The sequence below is a fragment of the Rhipicephalus microplus genome, chromosome 8, assembly GCF_043290135.1.
Source record: "Rhipicephalus microplus isolate Deutch F79 chromosome 8, USDA_Rmic, whole genome shotgun sequence".
Classification (NCBI taxonomy): domain Eukaryota; kingdom Metazoa; phylum Arthropoda; class Arachnida; order Ixodida; family Ixodidae; genus Rhipicephalus; species Rhipicephalus microplus.
In genome coordinates, this window is record NC_134707.1 from 73,641,343 (window position 1) to 73,662,346 (window position 21,004).

Genomic DNA, 21,004 nt, shown 5'->3' on the forward strand with positions numbered 1-21,004 from the left:
CTCGAAAAAGCATTTGACCGCGTGCCGCCCCAATTGATTCTTTCATAAACAGAGCACATGAACGTAAGAAGTAGGATCAGCGATGGATCAACGATATATATATATATATATATATATATATATATATATATATATATATATATATATATATATATATATATATATATATGTGTGTGTGTGTGTGTGTGTGTGTGTGCACATACATACTTATTCATATACAGGAAAACAAGAGTGATTCAAGAAATTATTCGATTATTCAAGAAATGCAACATAGGCACAGTTTAGTGTATTTATTAAAACAGAACTGTCTCATAGGGCTCGGCGACGGATTTTCACAAGTCATCTTCACGCAAATCAGCAGGCACGAAAGAGAAATAGTGCCGATCAAAGGCCGCGCAGTCCACGCACTGTATTTGTTGCATGGACTAACGAGCCGCATCCAGCAGCAAAGACTCCCTGTGCTCCTTTTTCGTCATGCCTTGCGGTGTCACTAAAACTAAATTACGACGTTCGCTCAGGTAGGCCTTCACGTGTGACTTGAATTTCAAGAAGGCTTCTTTTATAGGGTTAAAGAAGGGACGGTACGCTGGCAGGCGCTTTATAGAGTGCATGGAGTTAGCCAAAGCCACCTGTTCTGCTCAAGCGTGAGCAGGTGCATTATCAAAAAGGAATACAGCTTCGGTATTTGGCTCATCACGTTCTACGCGGGTCGAAACATCACTGAGGAAGTCATTAAAAACAACCCAATGAACTTTATCCACCACAATCCAGTGAATAACTCCATTTGCGGACGTGCATGCTATAATGTTCAAGTTCGTTCTTTTGTCGTTGTGGTCATGTGCACAGCTGGTTGTTCTTTATCTGCCGAAGTTCCTGGAACACCAGATATTAAAGTTAGTCTCATCCAAATAGAAGCGGCAAACACGCGGTCCATCAGACTGCAGCCATCGGGCGAACAGCATGCGGCTGAGCTTGATATCATCACGGTTGCGATCTGCGGGCCTCTGCGTCACTAGCTTCATCGAGTAGCAGTGAGCATCCAGCAAGCGGTCGACTGTGCTTGCACTGATTGTTACTCCTGGAATTTATTTTTCCAGGGCCTCCTTTATTTGCTTCATTGTAAATGTACAGTTTTCGTCGACAATTCGTCTCAAAGTACTCACGACGTCATCTCTAAACTTTATTTTTGAACCCCCACCATGCTTTGATGTTTCTTTGTCGGTAGCGGCAATTGATCTTGCTGTTTTAATGTTGATGCCTAGAGCGTGGGCCAGTTGCTTTAAGTCACCGCCACGCCTGTAAACGTCCACAATCCTAGTCCTGTCGACCACCGATACTATGCTGTTTTTTCGACGAGGTTCGTCGGGTTTCTTAAAATGTGGTCCTCGTTTGCGTCCAGCCATGACTTCAAGCAAAGCTCTCTATTTGTCTGCAAATGTTCCCGTATGAAAACACACGTTTTAAGTAAACACGCTTTAGCTACACTAAGCGTCGTCTGTTACATGAAAACTGGAGTATCTTCTTTGATGATTTTATAACAACCTATTTCCACATGAACCCAATTAAATGCAAGTTTCTTATTTTTAAGTGGTTATTTCTGATTTCAAGAACGAGTGAATATCATCTATTGGTCCCTGTTCTCCCTGGGCTGAGCAGACGACTGCGGTAGCCTCAGCGCATACGTATCCAAATGCCGTCTGCTCAGCAGACGACACGAATCTATGCATATGCGATGGTGTAGACGGTTAACCGGAATGAAGCAGTAGCAATGCAATAAAGACTAACATGGACTCTATGAGCAAATACGATTAAGTACTCATAAGTTCAATTACTATTGACTGTTTTTTTTATTTTGAAGCTATGACACCAAAATGTTAAGGGGAGCGCCGGTGTTGTTTGCCTCTTTTCCTTGTGTCCGTGTACGTGTTTGCGCAAAGAAGTCATGAATGAGTACCAACTCGCCCAACTTTCAGTACTGTTGTTAAGGGGAAGTCGCACTGCGCACTTCATTTCATAAGCGCTACCATGTATAGCCGAGGGAAAAGGTTTTGCTGTGACGCCATGTTTACGTTATTCTGACATTTATAATATATATAGTGGCTAACTGTGTGTTTCTAGCGCATCGATTTAACTGACTGGCACCCGAGTTGAAGTCATTGGCAATCGGATTAAATACGGTGGCACTTGGATTAAACTCAAAGGCACGCGGCCTGAGTAAGTTGGCGCTTGGAATTAATATGTTGGCGCTTGGATTAAATGTTTGGCAAATGGATTAAATAGCTCGGCGCTCAGAATATTTGAATGTCATGCAGAATATTTAGGATGGCACTTGGATTAAAGTGAGCGAGTAAACCTGTACTTTCGCGATATGTCAAGTGAACGAAACCACCACAGGAGCAGCAAGACCATGACATGTAAATCATGACATTCATAACATACATGTCATGATTTTCATATTGTGACTGAAGTCGATTGATGATTGATATGTAGGTCTAACGTCCAAAAACTACCATAAGATTATGAGAGACGCCGTAGTGGAAGGCTCCGGAAGTTTAGACCACCTGGGGTTCTTTAACGTGCGCCCAAATCTGAGCACACGGGCCTACAACATTTCCGCCTCCAACTGAAATGCAGCCGCCACAGCCGGGATTCAATCCCGCGACCTGCGGGTCAGCAGCCGAGTACATTAGCCACTACACCACCACGGGGGGCTGTTGTGACTAACGTCACTTATAGTGGTCATACTGTCATGCTATTCCACACCAATTTTTGTATAGTCCCATTACCATAATGGCCAGGAGAGCTTAAAGGCGTACGTGGCATTATAATGTATATATATATATATATATATATATATATATATATATAAGCTCAAAGTTGCCAAAGTTCGCTGATAAACGCTTAGCATTTAAAAAACTGCCAGATCCCACGTACACAGGGAATCGACGATATGCGAAGCACGAGTGAGGAAGGTTGATATGCCCTATGCCCCTCTAAAATAGGCACAATGTTACGAGGTGGAGGTAAATGATGCCGTACATGACTTACGTATGATGATTACCATGTTTCGAGATTTCGTTTACCTTCGTCATCTATTCACGTCACGTGATACCAAGTTTAGTATATGTGAATCTAACGAAACGGCCACGAGTACATCATGCGCGTAGCATGTGATCATGTCGATACATGACACGCATCTCATGCTTATCTTGTTTGAACCAGTGTCATACCTTCGTCATTCATTCACGCCCCGTAATAACAAAGTCGGTATAAGTGAAGCTAGCAAAACGGCCGCCAGCGAATCAAGAACGTAGCAGGTGGTCATGTTGTTAGATGACACGCATCTCATTGCTATCATCTTTGCACCAGTCACATACCTTCACCATGTGTTCAAATACCGAAATAATAAATTTTCTATAAGTGACAATAGCGTAACGGCGGCGAGGGCATCATGAGCGGGGCATGTAGTCATGTTGTTACATTACACGCATGTCATGATTTTCATGCTAGGGTTAGTTGCTTGTGTTTGACATGCAATCAGGTTTTACCATACCAGTTTCACAACATGGCATGTGAATGAAACCTCCGCAAGAGCTGCAGCACCATGAAATATAAACCGTGACATTTATGATATACATGTAAATATTTTAGTGTTATGACTAGTCAAATATGTTGTTCATGCAGTCATGTTATGCCATACCAAGTTTGGTATTGATACCATTATCGAAACGGCCAGGAGGGCTAAAAGTCATAGGCGGCTAGATAGATAGATAGATAGATAGATAGATAGATAGATAGATAGATAGATAGATAGATAGATAGATAGATAGATAGATAGATAGATAGATACGCTCAAAGTCGCTAAAGTTTGCTAAGAAATGCTTCGCATTTAAAACGCGTTCTCGCACACAACCTATCGAAGGTGATTCTTGAGGATTTTCGTGAGACGCCAGGCAATTTCTTGAATCAACAGGATGCCGGAATGCACCGCTTGAATTTAACTTGTCTGGCATGAAAACATCGCATTTAGTTGTGAAGTACACATGCCTTCCATCAGGTCTGCTGTTGCGCCACTGCTGCCACTATATTCTGTCGTTCTGGTTTCTTGGAGATCTCGCGACAACGTAAGGTTGTAAGCGTTGTGCTGCGTACGCAACGTCTTGCTTCGGGGGTACGCGCGCATATCTAGAAACGATACGTTACGTAGTGCACATTCGGAGTTCTCTTCAGTGGCAGTGCTGCGCACGTGGGCTTAGGTAGGCTGCTACGAGTTCCTTCTGTGCAAGAGTGGTTAATGTTCTAATATCCCTGTTAGGAGGCCGATAGCCTGATAACAAGAGTTTCCTGCGAAATTAAAATATCTGGTTTGATTCTGTCCCTAAGGTGTTGTTGCAGAACTGCTCTCTTCCCTCATAGCTCATGCGATTCCACTGCCAAAACATCAAGTCTTTTTACCGGAGCTTCCCTATTTTGAATTAGCTATCGAAGAGAGAAGATGATGAAAGGAGGCTGGTTTCATCGATTTGGTGTATATAGGCGCTGATGCAGTGCCCTGAGGTACGTGTGAATCGCCTTCAGTGCTTATTGCAAAGGTGGTAGCTGGAAGTACCAAACGTGACCTAGAGTTGAGATTGGCTACGTTAGCTTCGAGTTTTATAGTTTGTTCGTGATCATGGATATTCGAAATGAGAGAATGCTGGTTGCCTTTGCCGGTTTCTCAACTGTTTTCTGTATTTCAGAAAATGTTTGTATAAGATTCGAGGTTCGCGCCGAGGTCTTACCATTACATGCCTGGGTTTTCTTATAAAAGGTGGTGGTGCACTGTCCTCGTTCATTTGGTTATGTGGCATTTCTTCCGTTTGCTCTTGACCCACGGAACGTATTAGACAAGAAGTCCTATTAGTGCAGTTTTTAAGACTCTGAAATTCCCGAGTAAGCTGTGATAATAATTCTCTAAGCTCAGCGTTTTCTTTTTTAAGCTGGGCTATATCACTGAAAATATGCGCAGTCTCCCTCGAAGGCTCAATGCGGGTCTCTTCATTCACGTCTGACCAGCTCACCACGCATGCCAGGTTCCCTTGGTGGTCGTTGCCGCCCTTTAGTTTGAACCGGGATTTGGAGTGGGATAGAGTGTGCCTTCCCGGTCACGGATACTGGGAGATGTTGCTGCGTGGCGTTGTGCAGGAGCAGAGTGTTGATCGACACCCAGGCGTCACCCTCAACTGAAATTTGGACATGCCGCGTTCGGTTGGCTTGGTAGTAGGAGGGTAGTTTTCCTCGTGCGACTGTTGCAGTTGTCAGAATCACTGGCGTTGCTTTCAATTTAGGGTGTGTTCAACTTCGCCTTGCACAGTTTGTTGGCCGCGAGATGATCCTTGCCACACAGCTGACATCGTGGCTGACAGTGGTGGTCTTCGCTCGAATCAGACGTTCCACAACCCACACATAACTTGTCTTTCGGCCTCCAACATACGTCGATCCTTAGTCCAAGCCTGTTGCACTGTTTGTAGAAGCCCACGTGTTTCCTGTATAGCGAAGAGCGCGTCAGCACTCCTCTGTACATGACGTGCGTCGGAATTTGCTGCCGTCAAAACGGACTATGACTGTCGTGGTGTTTGCAGACGTTTGGCTGCAATACCCGTAAAACTTCTGGCTGTACTAATTGCTGCTGTAATGTCCCGAGGGGTTTCATTTAAACGAACTCCTTTGGTTACACCTTTGGTAGTGAGTTCCGGGGCCATGTCGTATGCTCCTACTTTATACAAATTGCCATTGGCTTTGATGCGCATAATACTTCGGTGTTTTTCTGCATGGTATTGGTTTGGGGTACTGATGACCAAAATGTTCTGGCAGAGTTTTGGGCAAATTGTGTCAATCTCCCATCATAAGGTTACCGGAATATCCTTGAGAGATATCTGCGATATCATAAGGGATATCGGGATGAAGGATATACGCAGCTTTGTATAGCCGCGTTACGCTGAGCGTGGATAGCTGCAGTCGTCTTCTTGGCCTTATGACTGTCTCGTAGACAACTGTCGGCAGTTTTGGCCTTTTGCTGGCTCTGGTTGTCCGGGATATGAGAATCGCACCGAGAGTTCGGAGTATTCGTGTTGGACTAGGGCTATCACGGCGTCACTGACTCCCTTCCTTAGCAGGTTTTCTGTTTCGTACTTTTGTTGATCTATTGCCTCTGTCGCCTTCACGTTGGGTGACGTGTTTATTCTACTACGATACCTTCATTATTAACGATCACAGCCTCTTTGAAGCGAACGCTGAGGCCTGGCTATTTTAAGGCCGCCCTGGTTGACGTTGGGCGACGGTGGTAAGAATAGTAGACGCCTCTTGACGAGAGCTGGGTTTCAGCTAGAAAATCTCAAAAAAGAGTCACCTAGCTTAGAATATGGTATCTTCGGACTCTCGTTGACGAGCAGAGTACGATGGCGTACAAATCTGAGTGGTGCCTGGCTGTAGTTGCTGCAAAATCATTGGATTATAGCGGAGCCAATGTGAAGGGTGTCCATTCGCTTCAGCGACTGCAATATCTCCTACCTCCCGGTTGCTGGCCTCATTTTTTCAAATATGGGTTCACGGGATGGCCCCTGCTGAGCCGGCTGCACGACTGTCGCTGATAAGCGGACCGGTAGGGTTAACAAGATGGCAAACAGGATGACTGTCGAGGGGCCAGTTTTGCAGTGGTCAGGCAGGCGGCGATGCCGCGTGGTCGAACACTATGCTTTGGGGGTGGTGCGTTGAGGGCGAAGACGTGTAGGCCTAGTGAGAGCTACTGAAAGAGGCTGTACACGTGACCAGCTTCTCCGCAGTTTTAGTAGAATGGGCGGTTATCAGGGGGGCCCAAATATTCATCTTTCTTGGGTTGTAGCGCTGGGCGCCTGGTATAAGGTGAAATTGTTGGTGGTTGTGACCGCGGTGTCCTGCGAAGAGAGGGCATCAGCACGATCAGGTTACGTTGACGTAGGGCCGAAGCGTTGTATCGGGCAGCAGCAGCGTAGCTTATTGCAACATCTGAGTGACACCGGTATCATTACAAGGCTTGAGTAACCGACTGAGTGGGTGAATACTTCAGTGATAGTTCAAAAAACACATCACTCTGCGAATTTGTATGTATTCCCGAAACATGAATGGAGGCTTCAAGCGTGCGCACTTTGAAATGCCCAAGCGTGACGACATTCAAAGCTAGCTAGCTGGCAGACGCGCGTGCTTTTTTAAGGATTAGATGCCAACCCTGGTTTTGATCAGATTTCGTTAGAAAAACAGAGCTATAGAATTTGTACATTGAGCACGCCATTCGGGCGTTTCAGATTTCCTCGTATGCCAATCGGTTTAGCGTCTGCCCTGCTGAACCGACACAGACAGCACCCACTATCAGTACTACCCACCACTCACCCAGAGAGCAGTTTCTCAAGAGTAATATCGTGGCATGAGAATATTATACCATCGAGGTTTTTCCCGCCAAATGTCTTTGCAGTGCCTCGATGGGTCCTGCCTAAACCATTTTTTTCTTTTACAATGTATACCTGGAATTACAAAGAAGTCGCTCGTTTCTTCTGTTGGCCCCAGACAACGGACCCTATATCATATTTATACAACGTACGGTGATTCTCTGCACGTGTACACCGACGGATCCACCACACTAAACACCTCCACTGCAGCCTTTGTCATCCCAGACATGGATATCGCTCGACGATTAAAAGTGGGCCATAAAACCAGATCAACTGCCGCAGAGTTTGTCGCTATTCGGGAGGCAACAAGATTAATTTCCGGAGAGCGCCATCGAGCCTGGGCGATTTTCTGTGGTGCCAATCTATCTTTGCAAAACAATAATTGCATCATGAAGCAAGGTCTGTATCACATCATGACAACAGAAATTGCAGAACTTATTCAGGTTGCTTCGACAAATGGCCATCTTATCACTTTCCAGTGGATTCCCACGCGTTGCGGCGTGAAGAAAAACGAAGATCAAGAATCTGAAGCTAAAAATATTTAAGCAGCGCCCCTGAAGTACGCATTGCGTCTTCACGCACTGACACGAACGCCCCTGCTTCACTGCGCCATGCGCAGCTACACAATTCAGCACTGGACCAAACCGGAACGGCGACACCAGTGACTTCACAAATGAAACCTGGAAAGGAGGTTCCGCATGCCCCCTATATGGAAACGGGAACTGACAAGTATGATCCACTGTATTCGTCTTGGTGGGGCGGACACCAGACGTTACGCACATATCATCGGTCACAGTGACACCAGTCCTAATTGTGAACACTGTGTTGTGCCAGAAACACTTGAGCCCATATTTTGTGTCTGCCCAGCATACGCCCGTGAACGACAAACACAGATTTTTTCTACTTAAGCATGTCGCAGTAGATCATTAACTGATGAGACCGTGTTGGGCCCTTGGCCAGACACCAACAGTGCAACTGCGATCACAAGAGCAGTTATAACCTTTTTGGAAGCAACTGGACTGTATGCGCGGCTGTAAAATTTGTCTCAGCTAGAAAGAATACTACGTACTCACCTCTCTATTTCCCCATCGTCACCCATTATTCTTTCATTTCCCCTTTCCTTTCTCCCGTGTAGAGTAGCAGGCTAGAGCAAGCTATCGCTCAGGCCGACCTCTCTGCCTTTCTGTAATTAAACATATCTCTCTCTCTCTCTCTCTCTCTCTCTGGAGGTGAACCAGAAAGCTATGTCGCAAATATTCGATGGTCTCTCAGGCGTGAGTGAATACGTCGATGATGTTCTCACATAGGGCTTAAATGAAAGAGAGCATGAAGAGTTTTTGAGGGCTGCGCAGGACGCGACTCAAAAACATGAAATCCCATTGAACGCTGAAAAGTGCGAAATGGGATTGAAAGAAATAAGTTTTCTAAGCGATACGATCAGTGAGAAAGGCATACAGTCATCGCCAAAACTCATCAGAAGCATCTTACAAATGCCAAAACCAAGCCTAAAGCAAGAGCTTTAGCCCGTCCTAGGCATGGTTACGTGTTTAAGAAAATGTGTGTTCCACCTCTGAGACAAACTACTCTTCTTCGTGAACTGTTTACGCAAGATAGAGACTTCTCATGGAGATCCAAGCATTTCAAAGGGTTAGAAGCCTTTAAAGATGCTATAGCTGGCTCACCTGTGCTTGCTGTCTACAATTCTACAAGAGAATGTGAAATATCTATTGACATTTCAGGATTGTGGCTTGGTGAAGCATTCTTCCGAAGGTATCGTTTAGATTGGCGCCATGGGCATATACCTCAAGGCGACTCACGGAATGCATAAATAATATACTCGCGACGTGAAAACGAGAGGCGTTAGGCACTGTATATGGCTGTGAAAAGTTTGAAGACTTTTTATATGGCCCAAAGATGCTCATAAAAGCCAACCTTGAGGCATTGCTTTCGATATAAAAAATGTACTGTTGACATGGCACCCTCTTCCTCCCCCGACTACAGCAACGTTTCCTTCGACTGATGAGATACGAATAACAGTTTGCCTACATTCTGGGTAGGCTTCCAGTCCAGCCAGACAAGCAATGTCGGCCTCCAAATCTCCACTGCCACGTCACAGAGGATGAAGATTGCGATGTGGAGATATATGCAGTATCGGTTTGGTCCTGTCTTGTCAGTGAAATAACCAGCGCGATACTAGTCGAAGAGACAGCACAAAAAGCAATTCAGTCTGAGCAGAAGCAACCACTTACAGGAGCATACAAAGCTTCAACTCAGAATTGTCAGTCATCGGAAAGCTCTTATTTAGGGTAGCCAAAGTGGTCTTATGACGGTCATTATGAACAGAAATACTGATTCGGCTACAGGCAGGTTACTTATGCGTAAACAAATCGCTCGTGATGGTGAGGCTTTTGATGTTCTGGTCAGGAATGGCTTCAGGAGCATGATGAGCAGATGTGAAACTTGCAAGGTCAATGCGTATTCCAAACTTGAAGAGTCGCTGTTGATGAAAGAAACTCCGCATTCTCCAAGGAATACTGTTGGAGCAGATCTATGTCAATATTTAGGCAAAGGGTGTCTGGTGCTCTACGACGAGTACTCCAATTGTCCGAAGGTTGATGAGCTACAGAGAACATCAGCACACAAATTCACGCGCAAAATGTCATCCCATTTTGCTAAGCAAGAAGTACCAATAGAAGTTTTCAGTGACAATGGACCGCAGTTCACTTCTAGAGAGCTTACCCGCTTCGCAACGTCGTACAACGTCAAACATATCACGTCCAGTTTCCACTTTCCACATAAAATTAACGGGCGAAAATAAGGCGTGCAAAGAGTAAAACATATTTTGAAAATCCACTATTCGGGAGGTGACCTTTACTAAAGCCTCCTGAATTGTTGCACAAGTTATTTGGAGTGCGGCAGTTCTCCTGCTGACCTGCTAATGAATCGCCGTCTCAGGTCTGCTCTCTCCGACTTTGTTCCGCTTCGCAGCCGCAAGGGCGCAAATCGACCTCCACGCGGTGAACTAGAAATAACGCTTTTAAGTCTTCAGCCAGAGGACATCATTCGCCTGAGATATGAAAGGGGCAGTCGAGAAAAGCGACGTTGCTCGACCAGGTTTCGCCTCGTTCCCAAAGAGTACTCTCTGAACACGTTGAGAAGTACCGGTAAAATGGACAGCATTTTCGACCCATATCTGAAGCCTTCATTTTTAAGAACCTATACAATGATGCGTTGAATACCATGTAATTCAAAAGTGCATCGAACACCTGACGAGGATTACAATGACAGTGCGTTGTCATCTGCTTGTGTGACTGGCCCAATAGATACAGACACCAATCTGGAAAGCAATCATGACACTAAGCATGCTGTAATATTGTAAGAATTAAGCACAACCTTCACACTCATAAACACTTGAGTGTAGTTGTGAGGGTTCGCGAGAGTCAAAGTTGCGCTAAACTTGACAATATGGCGAATAACCAACTCGCCCAACAACAAATTTTATTGAGCATGCTCAAATATCTCTCACAACATGGCATTCACCGCAGTTCTGGTCCTACGGCATGAAGTTCAAGTAGATATTTCAGATGTTACGCCGCAGTCGTCTAGTGGCCAAGGTACTTGGCTGCTAAAATGCGGGTCGTGGGATCGAATCTCGGCTGCGGCGGCAGCATTTCTGATGGAGGTGGTAATGTTGTAGGCCCGTGTGCCCAGATTTTGGTGCTCGTTAAATAACCCCAGGTAGTCAAAATTTCTGGAGCGCTCCAGTACCGTGTCTCTCATAATCATAAGGTGCTTTCGGGACGTTAAACCCCACATATCAATCAAGACATTTCAGATGGGGTGTTGACCAATGCATCTTCGCCAAGAAAGGATGGTGAAACAGACCTTAAATAGTTGTCTAGCAATCTCACGCTGCATTGTCTTAAGAGTGTTTTAACTATAAACCAGTACTGGCTTAGAAGACACTACAAGTGCCGCAGCGTCGTGTGGGCTCTTGTGTCCGAGTGCGTTGTCTTAGAGCATGGATTGGTACAAGCGTCAATTACTCTCATAGTTTGAGGTTGCGGCTTCGTTGACATACAGATGCCCAGTGATTGCTGGATTCGCTATGTGACGGTGGCTGTAATTACGAAACTTGAAACTGGCATAATAGGAACATTCGGTGAAATCGTTCGCTTACTACAGCCCTTATGGTCTCACGCAGAGTGTCAGGACAGAGTGATTGGATGTCTTCACAATTTGGTGTCAAGCGTTGGTTCGAATGTGCGTGCATTTGCAGGGCCTTCACGATAGTACCCAGGCAGCACGCCGCCGTTGAACCGATCTTGGACCAACATCGGCTAACATCGGCACCGACGTCGGGCCGACGTCGGAAGTGCAACTTCTTCCAATGTCGGGCCGACGTTCAAGCCAATGATGGGCCGACGTTTTGCCGATGTTTTAGCCAGTATGCAACCAACATTGGGCCGACGAAGGCCCATCGTATTGCCGACAAAGCTGCCAATGTTCGGCCAACATTGGGCCATATTTCAGCCAATCACATGCCAATTTTACGCCGATGTTTGCTGCACAACGAATATTGGCTACGGATGTACGACTAACATTGGACCAATCCAGGGCCACATTGCAGTCAATCAAATGCCGTTATTACACCGATGTTTCCTGCACGATGAATATTGGCTACTGATTGGCTTGCCATTATGTAACCATTATTAGTAGGGAATTTTTCTTACCGGAAGATTTAAACAATATGCCTCGATGACCCGCTCTTGTAGCTTTGCAGCCCTGTATACTTGGGGCAACAGAAAATTGAATGCTGAGAACTGAAAGCAGTTACTCGATCTAATTCATCTTTTATACCTCATTCTCTTTGCTAACACTAGAAGTGTAGTTTATTTTTTTACCAATTTATCTCTTGCAATAGCGAGTGCTTTATTTGGTACTGGTATTTGGTACAGCAGATCGAAAAAAGTCGTTAGGAAGTAAATGCTGAAAGCGTATGTCCCCCACTTGCAATCCCCACATATGTCCCCCACATGATAATCGAGAATATTCATACAGTTTAGAGCATTTTTTTGTAACTAAAACATGGTGATGGTGCTTCCGAATCAGCATAAGCTAGCCGAACAGTGCACCACCGACAGTCTGCAGACCATTTATTCTTTGTTTTTTTTATTTATTTGGTACAATAAAAAATGTATACATTGATAAATATATATATACACAACTAAAAAAAGGCCCGCTCTACTGCAGGTCAGGTTGCGTTGGGGGCACAGGGGCAGTGGTGCTGTCAAGGCCCTGGCTGCTGTGGCTGGGCAGGAAGCCAGCTGCCGCGAGCAGCCGATAATCTGCACTCCGAGAGTGGGGATCATCGGGCTGCTCCACAACAAATGCTTCTCTGAAGCGCCGCTTCCTGCCCCCACAGCGATCACCAGACCCTGGCAGCCACCTCTTAATAAAGTTGAGGGCCTCCGCCTGGTCGCACCCTGCTTTTTGGCAGATGACATCTGCATACAAGAACAGAAATACCATAGTACACATGAAGCACTGCAGTACAGAGAATACACAAGGGTACACACACACAAAACAATGAACAAGTCTAACCTGTCACTAATCTACAGAGCCTCAGGTTCACAAAGGCCCTTTTCCCTTTTCTGCCATGAAGGCTGTACAGCACTTGCACGTCATGTGCCAATACAGTCTTCATGGCATTCACACCCATTTCTCGGAGGCCACGTCCCCCAATCTGCAGGAGGTGAAATGCAAAAAAATGCAAGCTGCAAAAAATGCAAGAAGCATAGACGGGGTAAACGCAACAGCACATCGAAATGTTTTCATGATAAAAATCTGCAAGAAGAGGACACTGAAAACAACAACTTGAATTTTTGGGCATCACAACATTTCATTGTTTTTTTACGCTAACTTCAACTCACTTGACCTAAATTGGTTTCCACATCAGCCCTCTCAAACTCAGTGTGAGAACCTTTTAGAGTCCTTCTCTGAATGCAGTTTCGCTGTTATGAAATCAAATACAACACTGTTACAACCCTTAATAAATATTGATTCTAACTATGAAATAGTATAATTACTTTGTACAGTGCTCAAATTCCAATACACGTTTCTTCGAGGTTACAATGTCTTTGCCTGAATGTTGACCAGGAGTAGCTTCTACAGGTGAAAAACGATAAAATATGTGGAATTCAAAAAGAAGCTTGGACATGTTTTTAATCAATGCATTGTAAGCAGAGCACAACAAGATAAATGAACATGATCAAGGCGTACTAAGAGGCAACCTTAGAGCGACCAAATCTTGGTCATAGACGAAACTGATAGAAAAATAAAGGTCGCACTAGATGGTAGCACCGTTTGCTGTTTATATTTTTCTGTGATAGCCAACAAAGAGGCATGTCGCTATACAAATCTCACCACAATAGGTGCATCAAAGGTGCATTTTTCTTCACCCTGCGAAATTGGGTGCATGTTAGATTTTTAAAAAAGTAAGAAATCGGCTAACACAAGGCAGGGTGAACTGTAGCTCAAAGTAGAGAGAGCCGCAGCGGGCACGAAAAAGGGTGATAAATGAACAAAATTACTGAATGTCTGTTTTAAGCAGGCTATTGCTAGTCCCTGCCCATCAAACACACGATGCCGCCTACATCGTCTGCTAGCTTAGGACAGTTCACTCGGACTTCACAGACTATAGTAAATACAGTCGAATCTCATTAATTCCAACACACTTAATTCGAACTGACGCTGTTGTCGCTCCGAAAATGCTCTCAGCACCCCGCCCAATCCTGCGGTGGCACTTCAGACACCTCATCGCTGTGCTTGAAGAAGAAAATGAAGAAAAGGAAAGAAAAGACTGCGGTGGAATGTTTGCCAAATGCCAATCTGCGACATTCCTGTGACACGCTTCGGCTTTTTCCGTCCCTGCCACGTAGAGACCCTTCTCCTCTTAACACTGCGCACGAAGAGAAAGAGGGGAAAAAAAGCTGTCGCAGAGAGTTGGCTTTCTGTCATGCCGATCTGCAATGCGCTGGTGTCACGCTTTCCTGTTTTTCATTCCTGCTATGTAGAGACTCTTCTCCTTTCAACACCGCGCATGAAGAGAGAAAAAAAAAAGCTGCCGCGGAGTGTTTCTCTCTCGAATGCCGATCTGCTTTTCTCCAGGTGGAGACGCTCCTCCTTTCTCATCATGTGCAGGCCACGCTCCGGCTGCAGCGCAGATGGTAACAGTGGAAACACAGTTGTATTCAAAGAGTGTCAGCGCTGGACATTGCCGCGCGCAACTTCGTTTGCCAGGAGAATACTGAAGCCGAAGTACAAATGCTTTGCAAACTGCACGCAAAACTTGTTGACTCGTTGCAAGGCCAACGTGAACAGACATGTATTGAGTACTTTAATTAATGACGGATGTCCTGTAATTTGTGAATAAAACTTCTCCATGCACATGCATCACTGCATGGTGAGCCCTCCGCTCGTTTACCGTATTTACTCTATTCTACCACGCCCTCGATGGTAACGCGCGCCCGGTTTCCACGACAAAAAAAAACAAAACAAAAAAAACTAAAACATCGGTTGCAACGCGCACTCTTTTTGCTCGTTGGCCCGCTTCATCACACCACTAAGGAAAACGACTCTTTTTGAGAGCGTCTTCCATTTAAATATGAAGTACGGGGGAAGCTTATGCCTATCTGATGTGCAACGGAGCATTGCTGTCACTCTAGTTTTACCGTGGCCCAATGTCAGTACACAAACTTGTTTCGCCCCCTTCTCCTAGACGGTTGTGGTGCTAGGCATGTCGAAGTAAAGAGGCGTGTGATCGGCATTCCCGATTTGCCCAAGCAGGTAGCCGTTGTTGTGCCGCAAGTTTAGGAGGAACCTCTGAAGACTCTGAAGCTTTTTTCGTACTCCTCCGGCAACTTCCGGCATATGCCCGTTCGCCTTCGAAGGGAAAAGCCTTTTCTCTTCATAAAGTTCGTTAGCCAGCACCTGCTCGCTTTGAAATGGCTCTGCATTAGCCCTTTTTCTAAGGCTAACTGCATAGCCTGCACTTGGAGCAGTTCTGTCGTCACGGGCCGCTGTGCTGCTCACTGCTTAATCACATACTCGCCGAGCAGCTCTTCAATTTGTAGAAACTGACCCTGCTGTGGTCCACTGAAGCCTTTGCGTGAATCTTTGCTGTCGACAATATTCTGCTTTTGTTTCCGCCAGTCCCGCACGCACGTTTCGGGAACTCCGAATGACCGCGATGCGGCCCGATTTCTGTCCGTTCCGGCACACGCGACGACTTTTCTTTTAGAAGCAGCATTGTGGTGCACTCGTCGAGTTTTTGGAATCGGCCCTACCATGCCGTCGATGCTAATGTACTACAAGATGACGAACTCCTCAACGCACGTATGAAGTGCCGCGCATGGGAAACACATAGGCAGAAATGACCGACGCGCCATGCCGACGCACGTAGGGGGCGGCCATTTTGTAAGTGGCGATGGCAATAGAATGACCATATTCTTTTTTTTTTTCGTACTCGATTCTAACGCACATGCGATTTATGAACTCTCTTAACCGGAAAAAAGGTGCGTGTTAGATTCAAGTAATTACGGTAACTTTCATTATTTTGAACTTTTTTTAATTTGAACAAATTTTCTGGCCTCTTTGAGTACGAATTACTCATATTCGACTGTAGCACAGTGGCTCATGAGATAACCTGACTAGTTTGTTTCCCGAAACACAGTATCTTAAAGCAGTACTAAATTTCTGCATGTTACATAGGCATATTAAAAATCAAGAAATATACACCAAAGCCGCAGCCACAGCTTTACTCTGCACAGCTGCCTCCACTTCTCCAATTGTACCAGCGGGCAGCCGGGGAAGGTCAGAAGGGCGCTGTGCTGGCTGGGCGTGCTGAGGCACGGACAAGAGCCGTACCTCGTGCTTCAGCTGTCGCACCTCCTGCAGAACCTCTCTTTGTTGCTGCCGGATGCCAAGTTGGATCCGCAGGATCCGTAGCAATAGAGCTGAAACATACAAGAGTACATACCATATTTACTCGCACAATTTACATCCTCACATAATTTGCTCACCAGTATAATTAGCCAGCCTGCTTTACTATAAGAAACTTTTTGCTCGCATACTTTGCCCTCCCCAACCAGCCCGAGCCACCTTGCCAGCACACACACAGACACATTTGACTTCATGATGCTCTGGTCAGGCACATCTCTTGTCGAGCAGGCGAGTGCAGTCTTACACAAAATGGACTGAGTGCAAGGTCCCTTCTTCCATGAACTTTTATGCTTTCCCTAGAATGTCGAACTTGAAAACCGAAACCTGTTTATGTGTAGTCCGAAATGCCTAAAGGTTTGCCTCCTATCTTCCCACCTCTTCCACGGCAAGAATATATTCCCGAGACACAGCACAGATGTTGAACGCGTGCAAGGACCTGTCACATCAACTAGATGAGGCAGGTTTTCGCACTCATTTTTTTTTTCGGTTTCGCCATCTGGCCATTGCGTTTTTACCGTTCCTTGTGATAGGGTGCAATAATTATATACGAGGCAGATCGCTGTTATAAAGCTTACCGAGGAAAACTGAAACCGTGCTACCGCAAAGCACATCAGCGTGGAGTTCTTCGACATGCAATATTCAGTATGGGAGCCAGCAGAAGAGTGCGTTGAATAAGACTTAGCATAGAAGCTTGGGTGTGTTGGTTAGATATCGGAGGGAACACAACGCAATAGAAGACAGGGACAAGGATTGGACACACACACACATGAAGGGCGACACACACAGCACTGTGTTGGCATCACGCTTCCTTGTCTGCATCTTACTTTACGTTGGGTTCCCGACAATTATTGGAGAGTACTTATGTTCTCCGGTATAACCCTGTCGTGGGAACTGGTTTTCGTGAGCAATGTTCGGAAGAACTTCAAGAAAATGGGGGCATTTGAACAGGCTTAGCAAACAAATGACAATCCGCTTTGAGACAGCTGTGACAGCGCCTGCAACATATATTCCCAGTTGAGCTTTTAGGCCAGCGATTCCTACTAGCTTCGCACATAACCGGATTGACAAAAAAGTACACATAATATGCGAGTATATACCGCATTTGCCTCTGTAGCTTTGATGAACCAGGCAGATACACAAATTTTTCCAAAACTCCATTGATTCTGTTGCAAAATTATTCAACAAACAAATTGCGATTTTATCCATGTTACTAAACGATTGTGGCACTTTACCATTGCAGCTTTCCAGGAGGCACACATAGTGCAGCGTTAGTTCACCACTCGCAGTTAATTGTATGCAGTAGGTTGCTCACAGCAACTGACTGCATGCAATGGTGAACATCTTGATTGCTTGCACCGCTGTTTCAGCATGCTGGCTGCTTCCCATACGCCTATCAAGTGATGTCCACAAAATTGGGAAGATGAAGAAAGACTACACAGTGCCCTCTGGCCACCCTATACTCCAAACCTCCAGCCAACAAACAAACAAAAGAAACAGAAGTATGCAAATGAATATTATTCCTAATGCAGCTGGAATGGAGTGTAGTTTTCACTAATTCTGTGTGTTAAGTCAATATGGGGTGAGTTAACTCCATAAAGTAGCTTTTCTCATAACAGTGCTCACTCTATTGTAACACAAGGAGTGACTTGATAGCATCTAGAAGGAAAAATAGAATCTTCAGTGTTTGATTGAAATGTGAGGCTCTATCTTAAAACAACAATAATCTGGAAAAAGAACTCATTACATTCGGAAAAAAAAAGGTAGCACAGTTGATCCCCTTTACAAGAGACATTGACGTAACAGACAAACGGGGATAAGAGGCACCAGTGTGCAGGCTGACATTTGGCCCATCATGCATCAGGCACTCCGCAGATGCGCCTGTGCAGCCGGGAGCCCTGCAGTGAAGCATGCTGAGCAAAACTGTTGACCACTGTACAATGACACATTGCCACAAATTTTCAAAACTTCATTTTATAGACTTCTGCAAAAGCTTCTTACACTCTTGCATAATTTTTGCACAAGCTTCTCTCATACGTGCGTGATTTTCGTCAGAACATATAAGTGTTGGAAGTTGTATGTCCCCAAAAACTTGCACAATACAAATAGCATACATTAAAGTCTATCACTTAATACGTGCATAGTGTAACAATGAAAGGAAACTCACGCATGGTTTGCTCCGAGCCTTCCCCGTGCCGTGCCTCCTTGAGCCTTGGAGAGCACTGTACAGCTAGAGCAAAGTAGCATCAATCCAGTGTTAATGGCAGGTTAACAAGACAAGAAAACTAACCCCCATATTCATAAACGCTCCCCGACTCGACTTTCACCCTTCACTTGACAGAGTTGAGCCCTGTGCCGCTGCTCGTTTGAAAGTGACGCTGCGCTACTCGAGAATCAGAGCAGATTATTGCTGACATGCAGCGACTTTCTCTGCTTAGAGACGGCGCTCCCATCAGCCATCTCAAGTGAAGGTGAAGCGTTGAGTGGAGGGACGTTCTAGAATACGGGGGTAAGATTGGTTGCAAGAACACTACAATAGACACACTTAATTTTTACACTTCATCTATATTGTACAGCCACACACATTCTGCATCCTTATAATGCAACATATACATACAGGCTTATAAAGTAAACACTGTAGGCTGCTCAAATAACACCTACACAAAAAATTACCCAAATGTGGCCATGCGCAAAGTACTTTTATTTGAAACTTACAAAACATTTGCGGTGATAGAGAATAAATAAGACAGGTTACGCTTGGAGGCACATGAGACCTTCGCAGCTTTCATAAAGTACAAAATACAATATGGTGTGTGTGTGTGTATGTACGCATGACGCTTCAGCCTTTACATACGGTTTCTTGAAAGAATCGACTATGAATTTTATGGCACCTGTGTCCTTCAGCGCAATTGAAAGCCTGCTGATCAGTGTGTGTAATTGTGGAATAGTTACATGGAAAATGACGTGAAACACCTAAAATCAAATTTTTGTAGCTAGGAAATATGCAGCTGTGTATACACAACACATGCTGCAAACAGTGGGAGGTGACCACAAGAGTGATTTGAGTGTAAGCGGCAGTATTCCGCATTAATGCACCCCACCATTTTCAACTGTTGCCCAAAAGCAGCACCACTTCAGCGTGCTAATTTTTTTTTTACACCATAAACAGCACGGAATACAGCGAGGATGAAAACAACATATGCAATTAAATTTTGAGCACTATTTATGGTGCGCATGATTGATTGATTGATATGTGGGGCTTAACCTCCCAAAACCACTATTTGATTATGAGAGACGCCGTAGTGGAGGGCTCCGGAAATTTAGACCACCTGGGGTTCTTTAACGTGCACCTAAATCTGAGCACACGGGCCTACAACATTTCCGCCTCCATCGGAAATGCAGCCGCCGCAGCCGGGATTCGAACCCACGCCCTGCGGGTCAGCAGCCGAGTACCTTAGCCACTAGACCACCGCGGCGGGGATGGTGCGCATGAAAAAAAAAGGCCTTTGTACAACAACGAATTCATAATTTGCCTTCACGGACCTTCTGTTAGGCTGCACCACATACAGATTTTTCGTGGCTTTCAAAAGAGATTTGAAAAAAAAAATAATAACCGTGTTTACTCTCGTCGTGAGCGCACTAAGTCACCCCCATTTCAGTGGCCAAAATTTTGAATTTTTTTTTTCTTCCACATAGTAGACACATCCTACGTTCATCCACTGCAGTCCCACAGTTCCCCCCCCCCCCCTTGCCGCCTTCGTTCGCTGCCACGTGCCATTTTATTTTTGTTTCTACTTGTTCACGGCACGTCCGATGTCTTTCTTAATTATCTGTTGTAACATATGTGGCATTATCTTGTTCCCGAGGTGCCACAGGTGCTCTGCTATGTAGATGCACCATTATACTAGTATTTTTGATCAACTGTGCATTTCTGATGTTTACCTTGCAAGTACGTAAAACTGGCATGCTTCTTGATCTACGATACACATGTGGCTTGTCTCACTTTGAAGGAAAAGTTAGCATACAATGGTGTAAATGCTTAAAATTTGAAATATTGAAGCAGCAACACACCGGAGATGATCATATGGTAAAGAAACGAGTGCTGCCTTATTACTGGCAAGTTGTCACTTATATGTACAAATAAATTTTGCGAGCTAAAAAAAGTACAAAAGCACAGCGAGGCTATGATGTGGTTCAACCTGTGGATTTGCTTCATTTATCACGCCATATGATGAAGCTTCCTTTGGTAAAACTGCCCAGATAAAAAAAAGTTTGCTGTCCAATACAGCAACTATACAAAGTGTGCACGTGCATCTCGCAGCGCCTTTTCGTCACTTCCAAAATGCGCCACCAACATGCCCGGGCACCAACCGAATCTATCGCCTACAACTGCCATGTTGTCTCCTTGTGCTTGCACCCGTTTAGTTTTGCCTCACGATGCAAGTTTGAGAAATTATGAGCTGCTAGTGAGGCAAGTTGATTTAGTAGTCCACGCAGAGGGAGCAGAGCTTAGGGTGTTTCTTCGCTGAAAGTTATAACCTAAA

The 21,004-nt window shown here is 45.1% G+C and overlaps 1 protein-coding gene across 1 annotated transcript; it reads right to left on the reverse strand.

Moving 5' to 3' along the window:
* Positions 1-834: 834 nt before the first annotated feature.
* LOC142768279 (uncharacterized) lies at positions 835-18,684 on the reverse strand. The gene is made up of 4 exons (XM_075870235.1): positions 18,628-18,684; positions 16,389-16,477; positions 12,689-12,967; positions 835-873 (listed from the first exon to the last, which is right to left on the reverse strand). The coding sequence occupies exons 1-4, from the start codon at positions 18,629-18,631 to the stop codon at positions 835-837; spliced, it is 411 nt and encodes a 136-aa protein (XP_075726350.1). The 5' UTR covers positions 18,632-18,684.
* Positions 18,685-21,004: the final 2,320 nt, after the last annotated feature.

Bases quoted from the DNA above. Each gene is read 5' to 3' on its own strand.
- LOC142768279 (XM_075870235.1), bottom strand. The intron at 12,968-16,388 runs GTACGGCTCTTG...TCTTGTATGCAG, and splicing joins TGCGACAGCTGAAGCACGAG to ATGTCATCTGCCAAAAAGCA. The intron at 874-12,688 runs GTTGTGTATATA...CTGGTGTTCCAG, and splicing joins GTAGAGCGGGCCTTTTTTTA to GAACTTCGGCAGATAAAGAA.